This window comes from Oncorhynchus tshawytscha, linkage group LG03 (assembly GCF_018296145.1).
Source record: "Oncorhynchus tshawytscha isolate Ot180627B linkage group LG03, Otsh_v2.0, whole genome shotgun sequence".
NCBI lineage: Eukaryota > Metazoa > Chordata > Actinopteri > Salmoniformes > Salmonidae > Oncorhynchus > Oncorhynchus tshawytscha.
This window is the reverse complement of record NC_056431.1, coordinates 26,282,775-26,294,777: the sequence shown is the minus strand read 5'-3', so window position 1 is coordinate 26,294,777 and position 12,003 is coordinate 26,282,775. Positions and strand designations below refer to the sequence as shown.

Sequence of the window (12,003 nt, the reverse complement as noted above, 5' to 3'; positions counted from 1 at the left end):
AGATGTAGAAGCAGGGTTGCTAGGAAAAACTCCTTTCGAAAGGCAAGAAACGTAGAGAGGAACCAGGTTCTGAGGGGGAGCCAGTCCTCTTCTGGCTGTGTAGGGATTATAACAGTACATAGTTTACGTCATTTTATGTGTTGTTCCCTCGTATTGAATCCCTCCCAAATAAAACCGCTCAAGGGGAGAGTTCTGCCACCACCTGTCCTCTCTGGAAGGTCACGCCATCTCTGCCTTGACCTGTGCCGGTGGATATTATAACAGTACATGGCCATTTAAAGGCGAGATCGTTCTTCAAGATGTTCAAATGTTCATAGATGACCAGCCGGGTCAAATAATAAGCACAGTGGTTATAGAGGGTGCAACAGGTCAGCATCTCAGGAGTAAATGCCAGTTGGCTTTTCATAGCCGAGCATTCAGAGGTCGAGGCAGCAGGTGCGGACCGTGTGCACTTCATCTAGGTCTTCCCGGCTTTTCTCCCTCTTGTTTTCCATCCTCCCATCCATCTCTACATCTTCATTTTGGTCATCAGGACTTTTGTGTGGATTTTCATTTTTTTTTCTTTTTCTCACAATTCCCAATTTACCCTTACTCTTATTTTATCACCCTGTCCCTGTTACCTCTCTCTTTCCCCCCTACCCATATCCTTCTCTCGGTGTCGTCCCGGATGACGTGCGTTTTAAGAGGACGTTTTAATCCTTGTTTCTCTCTCTCTCTCTGTTGTAGGGATGCTGAGGCCTCTGGTTCGACAAGGGGAATACGGCTGCCAAGAGTGCGGGAAGAGCTTCAGTCAGCCCAGTCACCTCCGCACACACATGAGATCCCACACAGGTAAATGGGGATTAAAACACACACACACACACACACACAAGCAGGTGTGTATACAAATGCACATGTGTATATGTATGTGCGCAGAAACACAAATGCCCGTACACACACACGTGTACACACACATACATATACACACATACATATATAATGCATACAATAACATATCCAATACTGAACATCAGTAACATTCAACTACATTATTTGTTCATTTGCGCTCCTCAGCCTGTGGGTCCATTCTTTGCCCTTGACCAGGATAGCTGTAGCTTTTTAAACTAATATGATTTGCTGACCTGTGACAAATGGTGTACGTTATTAATCACGTGCCAGATAGAGAGAAGGAATTGTGCACGCTAGTGAACTGTAGCATTTGTCCATCATGCCAACATATGTCTCCATTATCACGCATCCTTGTTCAGCCGCCAAACCAGTTATTGTGCCTCCTTGCTCTCCTTTGTCCTCTTTCTCCTCTCCTCTCTGGTCATGTCCATCAGTGGGGGGCAACTGTAATAGTGGTAGACAGTGAGATAAGTAACTTCTTTAAGGAGAGTGTGAATGATATGCGGCACAGCCAGTGATGCTAAGTGACAGGAGCCAAACTACAAGGGATGCAGAGGGAGTCCTCCCCCCCCAGCATCCACTGTAAACACACACACCCTACACACACACACCGCACAAACACACACACACACACACACACAGAGAGTGAGCTGTAATTAATGTTGTCACCGATGGTTTTCTTCAGCGTGGATGTCATCCCTCACGCGAAAGGCCAGTCACCCCGAAGCCTCCCATTAGCATGTCTGTGTCATATTAAATCACTGGCTTCACTCCACCAGGTCTCATCATCACCATCATCATCATCCAGTTCCACTCTGCTGTTGTTGTGTTTTCTCTCTCTAACTAACTGGTTGCTGCTGTGGTTGACGGTAGCGTTTGCTAATGGTGATGCAGGTGAATGGAGACTTATTTTTTAACAAGTACCCCACCCCCCACCCCCCCACCCCCACCCCCACCCCTCACCCTCCTTTTTCCCCACAGTCGTGTTTGATTATAACGGACTCCGAGGTGCTGACGCTCAAACCAACTCCTCGGAAGCTCCCAAACAAGTATGTTGCTCCCCTAGATTCACATTGGGTTGCTGCTTCCCGTATCCTCATGCCCGTCAGTTTTGTGTGCATGTGTGTTTTCCTGTGTATGTTTGCATGCCTGCATGTTTGCTGGTGCTCCTGTCCTTATTGTTTTTACTCATTCTGTCATTTTCACTATGAGTTATGTGTCCTTCCGGGAATCATCCGCTTTCAGACTCCACATATTTCTTGATGTCACCAAGTCACTAGAACCATAGACGGCAACAATACAGTTTGGGTAGTCTGTCCCCGTGTGAAGGATTGGCCCTGAGAACACACAAAATGTCTCTTTTCTCTCTGCATCAGATGAATGTTTTCTGAGAGAAAGAGAGGGGGGAGAGAACGAGAGAGGGTTGGGTGAGGTAAATCTCCTCTGCTTTGACATTCGGAGAGAGCCAGGTCCGCAAGCCGCACCTCCATCTTAATGAATCACCCATCCGCAAATGTATCGCGACGCTATGAATGATGGGAGAAGAAACAGCGTCGGGGTCCAATTAGATGTAGTGTTGGCGGTGCTTTACGGTGACGATAACCTTTAGTGTAATTTAGTGCACCACTCCGATCCAGCCTCCCTCCCCGCCTCGCCTCCTAACAGGACGACGGTGTCCTAGAGGTGCTCGCTTTCCGCTCACGTCTCAACCTGCCCGCCTGATCGCCTGGCTCTGCTTTTAGATTCTTTTTTGATTCATTGTGTATTTTGTTTTTTTTATTTCCCTCATGATAATGATGTATGATAACACACATATTTTTCTGCCTCTTCTTCAGGTAAGAGAGAGGGAATGAGAGGTTGAGGGCAGAAGGAGTCATTTGTTTTCCCCCATTTTATATTCTTCCATTTATCATAATGATAATTAGGCGCAATAAAACGCATTTGAATTTGTTTAGTTCAGGTGTGCCGTTGCTTATTTATGTGATTGGCGCCAGAGCCCATTTGTGGGTCAGTCTAATTAGCAAAGCGAGTGGGTGGAGCTGGCTGACTTGAGGGAAAGAGAGAGAGAGAAATGAATGGTCACAGGAGAGGAGGGCAGGTTCATGTAGGTTAGAAAAGAGGAAAGTTGACGTGTTGCTTTTGGAATCAGGTGCAGTATATTTTAATGGTTAGACTGTCTGTTGCCATGAAGTTTCATGATTTGGGGTTAAATTTGTTTATGTGCCTGTTTGTGTTATAACTGTGTGTATGTATACAGGTCTTCTTCATTGTGCTGTTTACCTACAGTCAGTCCCAGCATGGTTTACATCATTCTATGTATTGTTCCTTGTATTAAATCCCTCCCAAATGAAATCGTTCCAGGGGAGAGTTCTGCCACCACCCGTACTCTATGAAAGGTCATGCCATATCTGCCCTCTGTGTGACCTCTGACCTCTGTGTGTGTGTGTGTGTGTGTTGCTGTGTGTGTCCCAAAGGGGAGAGACCATTCCGATGCCGCCTCTGCCCGTACCGAGCCTCTCAGAAAGGGAACCTGAAGACCCACGTCCAGAGTGTCCACCACGTACATTTCGACAACGCCCAGTACCCTGATTACAGACCACCGGGACTGGACCACGATCAGGAGGAGGAGCCGGGAGACTGTTTCTCACCCAACACCACCGACCCACCGCGACCTAATAACAGACCCACCAACGTGACATCCCCAGGGCCTAAGATAGAGCTGGAGACTCCATCCATATTCCCAGCCCCTCCCCACAGACAGCAGAGAGAACTGAGAGCTGTGTCAGAGACACCACCTGACAGGGTGACATCAGCGTGAACTCACCCCCGTTGCCGTTTTGGTTTGAAATATTACCAGGATTATTTGAAATGTGTTTAAAAAAGAAAGAAAAGGGTTTCTTGGAAAGAGAAGAAAAATTGGACGCAAACAAATGCTGTTTTTTCCCTCTGCGGACCCATGGGCAAGGACGGCATGGCGGCGTCCCTATAGCTTTCCGTTTTCCTATTTTTCCCCATTTGATTTAGATTGTGATGAAATGGTTTTGTGCATTCCTCAGGACACTGATCCCTTAAAAACACACGGCAGAAGGGAGCAGCCAAGTTGGCGATGCTTACACTGACTGAACTGAACACACTTGGCTAACCCTCCGATTGCAGCTAACTTGACAAGCTTAAGACGGTGTGTGTGTGTGTGTCTGTGTGTGTGTCTGTGTGTGTGTGTGTGTGTGTGTGTGTGTGTGTGTGTGTTCTATCCTCTCGAGGACCACTATAATGAGTCCAGTATGATTGGCTGAAGTGGAGTGACCACTACACGATCTGACTCCGAGGCTGTTTGGCCGGTCATTAAGGAGAGAGAACGAGAGAGAGAGGGAAGGAGAGAGGGCTAATGACAGTGTGAGAGGAGGTGCCTGCTTTACTGCTCATTAAAAAGAGTGTGTGCTTTTAATGGGGGGTATAAACGAGCTTAACGGTCGTTCAATTATTGTGGAGGAGAAGAAGAGGAGGCCGTTTTTTCTGATCCCTCTGATCCGAGCGTAGTCCTCCTCCCACACCCACACCTCCAACCTCAAATTATACCCACTTACTGAAACCTCTTAGCAGGAACAAAGTGGTCGGACTGTTTGGTTCAAGTTGCCCTTGCTCTCCTTTCTACTTGAATAAGACTAAACTCCTAAAAGCTAGTCCTCACAACAGTGGCTTTTGAGAGGTCAGGCGTCTAGAGCTTTCAGGGAGCATTGATGAAGACAGTGTTTTGCTTCTGATGGCTGCAGCGCCGTCGTAGGGTTGCTGTGTGTGTGTGTGTGTGTGTGTGTGCGGCTTGTGTGTGTGCGTGTTTTGCCCCTTCTTGATTACCTCTGCGTATTAGACTCCCTTTAGACGCTTTGCATACTACCTCCTTTGCAATAAAAGCTTGTTTTGGTTTTTGTATGGCCAGGTGTGAAGTGAGGACCAAAGCCATGCTTGCATACTGTATATGCGATATAAGGAGAGGCTTCACTGTAACCATATGTGTGATGTTTTTTTTTCTTCTCAAAGTTGCCCTCATAAAACGCCTCCTGGATTCATAGCCATGCCTATGACTATTGGATTACATTGAAATGTAAGTACCTGGGTCCTGTTTGCTAGGGCAGACACCAAAAAAACATTTTGCAACGGGAAACAAAAATGAGCGTTTCTGATTGGACAAAACCAGATGGGCCCTCCCTGTTTCAGTCCACTTTCTTCCATTTGGTGCCTAATGAACACAGCCCAGGTGAGGTGACACTCTAATAAGTTAGCCATTCTTGTTTTGGTGCATGGATGTCAACATGTTCGTTCAGACAAGCAGACGATTGGTCAGACGGTCTTTTTGAGCAAACGTATGCACGCAAGGCCACGTGCACTGTACATGACACTGCAAATGTCCAAGTGTGAGACAGAGAGCCAGAGATAAATAGGAAAATAATGAATAATTATCAGCTGTTTAGAATAATATTTTTGTGTGTGTGTGTGTGTGTGTGTGTGTGGGGGGGGGCCTCAGTAGTAGTTTTTACATGAACACAAGATGAAAGGATTTCTGTGTCGGTTACTTGGTGTGGTTGGTTGAATATGTATACATCTGTGTGCTTGAATATAGCTACACTTACTGTATGTGCATATTAACGATGAAGATAGGCAATATTATCCGCTTCAAGTATTTGACTATCAAGTAGTGTCCTTAATAATTAGTGCCCTTCAATACCGTTGTACAGAATGACCCTTTTTAAGATGAACTCCTAAAATACACATTTGTACTCCTAAGTGTGACTTAGCAGATATGAGCAGACCACGCGGAAGTGAGAGAGTGAGTATTTGTGCGTGCATATGTAAGTGTGTCTGTCTGTATTTTAATCTTACCAAACCCGTTACAGCGTTAGATACCAAATGGCATTTCCGGTGCTCTTAGACTAGGTTACTGCTTTAACACGTTTAACTGTCTTCATTTCATTCAGTCTTTGACTGGTTAAGGTGGTCCAGTTCAATGTCACCTCTGGTTTTTAATGATTATTATTCTATTATTATAGATATAAATGATTTCATTTCATTTGCTATGTGTTTTTTTTTGTTTGTTTTTTTGTATTACACTGCTTAGTTCAGTTTTCTAATGGAAAATGATAGGCGCAGAAATATGTTTCATAAAGAGTGTGTTTTTAGTCTCTCTCTCTCTCTTTGCTTAAAAAAAAGAGGACTTGTTCAGTAGATTATCCAAGGGTGCCCTCCCAAAGAACTTGGAAGTCGTTATTTCTATTTCGTTGGGGTTTTAACAAATCCTCCAAGTCATGTGTGTCTGTTGGCTTTTTATTTGTAATTAACAACATTGTCATTTTCCCGTAGATGACACTGTTTGAAATGTATCTGGTTGACAACTGTATTTATTAGTTACAAGGATCAGAGCAGAAGCAGACAGGAGTTGATTCATTTGATTCTTTTCTGATTAGTTTTTATACTTTGTTTTCACTGTCTCCGATGTGAAAGCTCTACCTCGTCTGAGGCCTTCTCAGTTCTGTTAAAGTTTTGTACATCGTTGCAGAAAATGTCATGTCACCATGTCCACATTAAATACACAAAACATGGCACCATTCAACCGGTTTCATCAGTCTCCCTTCCTCGCATGTGACAGAATGAGCAGCATCCTGTAGGGGAAAGAAGTGTAAATTGTGCCATTTGTTGTTGTTTTTTTACATTAAGGATCACTCCGTCAAGGGAAATATAGTTTTCTTTCTAACAAAGGTATCGACATATATTTCAGGATGTTGTGTATCCCTGGAAATAATCGGAATTCATGTAAACATTACAGTTTTGTAAATATAGCTTGTCCAATAAAGTGGTCTCTTGGCACAACTTACCCTGGGTATGGGTTAAGATGCCTACAAATTCTTAGACTGAATGAAATATTCCCACTACCTTTTTAAAACCATGTCTATGTTATTTCCCAAATTCAATTCGACATCACTTTTTTTTTGTCTTGTAATCATTTTAAGCATAATTTAACACAGGGTTAACACCTAACAGGCACTATTTAAATCCACTTTGAACATCATTCCAGTGATAACGCCTTGCATTACACCTGGGGAGAAAAAAAAAACACTTCAATTTGCTCAACTTGCCATTGGCTCAACCGTTGGTTAAATTTAGCCCATGGCCACTTACCACAAGGCAAACATTTTGACTATATTAGCCCACACAGCTACAAGGATGGACAAGTAACCGGAAGGTTTGCGAGATCAAATCCCCGAGCTGACAAGGTAAACATCTGTCGTTCTGCCCCCTGAACAAGGCAGTCAACCCACTGTTCCTAGGCCGTCGTTGTAAATAAGAATTTGTTCTTAACTGACTTGCCTAGTTAAACAAAGTTGTTGTTTTTTTAAACAGAATAAATTAGTTTTTGAACCTGACTTGCTTACCACTTTCTCCATGTGGTTGCTTCCTTCACCAATTCCATGACATGATTACCTGTTCCTAACGTTTTTGTCAAGTCATTCATTATGTGTGTGGTTCCTTAGAAACAAGGGTTGTTCAACTTACCCCTTTATCTCAACTTATCCCACTCTCCCCTACAGGTCCAGAGAGGTACTGGGTCATGTTCATTAGGCACCAAATGGAAGAAAATGGGGAAGAACTACCTGAACTTGTCCAAAAACAAACACTCATTTGCATAAGGTTCTAAAACGTTTTTGTTTTGTTTCGTGCCTTAATGAACACGACTATTCAACTATTCTTATAATACAGAGAACTGACTTTCGACTTAGTAACATTAGGCAGAAACCATTTTCAGATGCAAGTATGGTAGTAGACTAAGAAGAAACAAAAATACCTTTTCAGGGGTGGACCATATTTTTTTATGAACCACATGTGACACTTGAAATTAGATGTTTTCTGACATGTGTGATGAAAGGCCCAGTTCAGTCAAAATTCATTTCCCCTGTGTTTGATCAGTGTTATTTCCTGATAGTTGCTGTTTGAAAATACAATCTACACAGGGCCTTCTATAATCAGAAGGTTTGCTTGGGCGGACGTTTCGGCTTGGCTGGTGGCATCACCAGGTGGTAAATTGGTGTTCCAAACCTCTCTGCCAGTCACAACTAGTTTTCCCCTCCCCACTTAGACCACTCCCAGACACACCTAGCAAAATTCTTGCTTGAGCATTTCTTGTTGTTGCTAAAAAGCTATTTCTGCCAATTTTAATTAAAAACGAATACAGTAGAGAATGATTTGATGATCAGAATGATTTGATTAAAAAAATGGCTGCATTTGGCCTTTAATGTGGAAAAATAGCTTGAGCTTGTTTCTATTTCTGATGTTTTGCCTAGTTACGGCCAAAGTCCATTTGAGGCGATGTTCAAAAATGGCCTCCCAGTCTCCCACCCACCTATTGCAGAGACACACTGACTGCCCTAGGACTTGACAGACCTGCTCCTCACTTTTTCCAGTCCTTTTCATGTACTAGCCTGTGACTGTGTGCTTTGAGACCTAACTGACTGAAGGACTGACTGACTGAGTGGTGAGTGACAGGTTTTCCCAGAGAACATGGCACATGACGTTAATGCCAGTGAGGCCTGCAGGCCGGTGGAAAGACAGAGAGACAGCAGCTGCCTGTCGCTCTCCCCCCTCCTCAGTAACATGACGGCCACGCAGGCAGCACTCACTGAGAAACCTGTTCCCTGACATCTCTGCTTTCTGTCTCACTGACGGGAGAGAGAGAGAGAGAGAGAGGAAAGAGGATCAACCTTCAGGCAGCAGACTCCATTTTGATGACTGATATGATATGTGCCTTCTGAATAGATTTATCCATTTGAACGTGAATAAACTTGTGAAATGCCGTTTTTGCAGGGTAGAGTACTACAGGGATTATTAACTTGATTCAGCCACTGGCAGATTTTCTCTGGAGCGGATAGTCGGGGGGGACGGAACATCATTACAAATCATTTGTAGACTTCAAATTGACCTCAAGAAGCTCAAACATATCATATTTGACTAAAACATAATCATTTCAAACCTTGCTTACATTTGTTTACGATCACGTGTCTATATTATGTGTTAGAAGTTAAATCACTTGGAGCTGATTTCTTGGAGTTTTTACAGGCTTTTAAGTCCAACCAATGAAAAACAAAGACAAATTGCCAATTAAAACCACCTATGGAAAGAAGTCATTAGGCCTATATTTTATAAATGTTTGTGATCATACAGTCTGTTTTCACCCCACAGACAGACACAAAAGATCACGTTTCCCTTTACAATACACAGCTCGGACCTTAGTGGGAGTATTACTGTATGTACAGTATACCTTACAGCTCACACTCACAGCCATATCTTCAGTGCTCTTTGCTGTTGTTCTAGTATGTAAACATGTCTGCACCGTCTCTTCAGACTATCTCTCCTATGTGTCTCTTGTCTCTGTTGTGGCTGTGTCCGTGGGCATGCCACCAGAGGGCAGCATTCTGCTCTAATGGTCACTAAACTACCATCTTCAGGAGGACAAGGGCCACATCGAACACCAACCCAGACCAAATGACACTTGTACCGTGTGAGGGTGTGTGAGTGGGTGGGGGGGGGGGGTCTAAATAAACTTAAAACACACACTCACATACACAGAACAGTAGAGCTCTGCTCGGGAATCCAGGCAAAAGGCCAAACACATTTTACAACACTTCAAGTGTCGGCGACACGAGAATGCCCTCTCCACCGAGAAATATGTAAATATTGCACTAATCAAAGGGTTCCGGAATCGCCAAATGCCACAGAAAAGGTTATGACCTGGAGCCTGTGGTAATAGGAGAGTGAAGGCGCTCTGAGGGGGGGAGGTCGGGAGGGAGAGGGGGTCAGAGTGACAGCTTCCACAGGCACCCCTCCTGCCTGAGGAGGACCTTCACACGGTGACCTCTGCCCCCTGTGCTTCCCTGCGCCTCCTGCAACTCCACCAACGTTGACAGTAACGAATAGGAAGGGGATGTATATGTACCACAAGCAGAAAGAGAAATAAGAGAGGGAGAGAGAGACAGAGAGAGAGAAAGAGAGAGAGGGAGATGAGAGGAGAGAGAGAGGGGGGGAGAGGGGGAGAGAGAGAGAGAGAGAGAGGGGGATAGAGAGAGAGGGGGGGGGAGAGAGAGCCAGAGAGGGAGGGGGAGAGAGAGAGAGAGGGGAGAGAGAGAGAGAGACAGGGGGGAGAGAGAGAGAGTGAGAGAGAGGGAGAGAGAGAGAGAGGGAGAGAGAGAAGAGAGAGAGAGAGAACGATGCAGAGCCCTCTGTGCACTATGCATAGGAGGACTGTGTGGACTTCGCTTTGGTGATCTGTCAAATAAAATGTCATGTTTGTTGTTTTATTTTTCATGGATGATGTTTCAGACTTTGTTCATAAAACTAACAAATACGGAATTGTGAATAGTGATTATTTCTTAAAGATATATCAGTCTGTTTAATAGTTTTACCCCAAACCAAAGCCATATATAAGCAACTATATACAGCCCTGTCCTAAAACACTGCAGGGTACTAAATTCTGAGACAGAATCAGGAAATACATACATTCCAGTCATGTAATTTTTTCTTAGGCGGGATGAATTATTTTTTACACTGACGTGATTGGTCTTAAATACCCCTGGAACCTTAAAGCCAAAAAAAAGGAAGAGAAGCCTGAGTGGAATTATTCAAGGGAATGACATTCTCGTGATGAGAAGCTCAAGAAAATAACCTTGAGCCAGCGAACAATGAGCAATCAGCCGCCAAAGAACGTATGTGTTTTTTAACACCACGTGTCAACATCATCGGTTTAGCGCTCTGGTTCGTTTTATATCAATCCTGACAAGAATTCAGTTGGATCTTCAGTATGCAAATGAGAACCTATTCTGCCCCCCCCCCCCCACACACACACACACCCTCTGCATGATTCCCTGGACAGACCATGACATTTAACATCGCCTTCACTAATTTGCGCTTAATAGCCAAAAAGTGATTAGAATTAACATGAATGACATTTCATATGTCTTCCCCACATTCATTTCCCCCTTTTCTACTGATACTTAACCAGCTAATGCTTGTGGCTGCTTCTTCCTACAGCTTAAATTTAATGGAACACTTTTGGCAAAAATCCTTCAGTCGCTTTAACTTTTTCTCTCCCCAACAGCCACCCTGCTTCTTTCGAGGAGTAACAACAAGGAAGGAGAAGTGAAAGACTTAAAGCGAGAGATTGTGGATTGTAGTAAAACCCCTTTTAAGTTTCGAATCTATTCTGTAGGTCGCAAACTCTTCACCAATTGGCATCAGCGTCACCAGAGATTAAGAGCAGGGTCTCGCTTTCTCTTGTCTCTTCTGTGCACATCTCTAATTTTAGCTTCCGCTCCCCCTCTTTAAACAAATGCTGTCCGATACCCTTCAAACTCCAACTCTGCGGCGTGCCTATAGTCTTCCTCTCAAAGCCAAATCACACAATGGATATAATATCAGCGGAGGAATGCTGCCATGTGTTCCTACTCATTCTTAGGACTGCACAGAAAGAAGAGAAACATGGACATTGAGCACTGAGCAGCCAATCCCTTCCTGTGTCTTGGCAGTACCATGTGTTCTTTGTGTGTAAACCAAACGTGCAGATGAACACATCAGCATTGCCCGGTGACTGAGTGTCAGAGCAGGAGACAGCGAGGACAGCAGCTGAGCACATCTCCTCTTGTTACATCTAATCTCTCTAACTGGTCACTCTCCCCTGGGGGAGGGAGAAGAGGAGAGGTGGAGGGGTGATACAGGGGAGGGAGGGGGATGGGGGAGAGGTGGTGGTGGGTGCTCATGGGTAATGGCAGGGGAACTGGCGCTGACGGACAGCCCAATCTCCCGCCTGGACAGGCTCAAGAGAGACGTGTCACTCTCCTCAGGCACCCGGGCTGGCCGAGCCGCTACAGTGCTAAATGTATATTGGCAAACTGTCCGTGCCAATGCCATTAGCCAGCAGACTTAAATTCCCTTGTAATTTTCCATGGGCCCCTCGTTATTGGCACCTCTGACGGGTTAAGTATTTGAGTCCAGGTTCAGCTTTAATGGATGACTGCATGGTGGTGGGGAGCAGGGGAGAGACTCACGATTTACCCCCCAACCACTCTCTGTCTGCACGTC

General features: G+C 44.6%; 1 protein-coding gene across 4 annotated transcripts in view; it reads left to right on the top strand.

Annotated features, from left to right (window-relative positions):
* Positions 1-6,490, top strand: part of LOC112246628 (zinc finger protein 516-like) — a 54,188-nt gene extending 47,698 nt beyond the window's left edge. For 3 of the 4 annotated variants that reach the window (XM_024415090.2, XM_042313280.1, XM_024415089.2), the window contains exons 4-5: positions 727-831; positions 3,363-6,490. In XM_024415090.2, coding sequence (XP_024270858.1) covers positions 727-831; positions 3,363-3,706 — 449 coding nt within the window. In that variant the 3' untranslated portion in view covers positions 3,707-6,490. Of the gene's footprint in view, positions 1-726; positions 832-1,869; positions 1,938-3,362 lie in introns of all 4 variants that reach the window. The other variant, XM_024415091.2, reaches the window with a different exon arrangement.
* Positions 6,491-12,003: the final 5,513 nt, after the last annotated feature.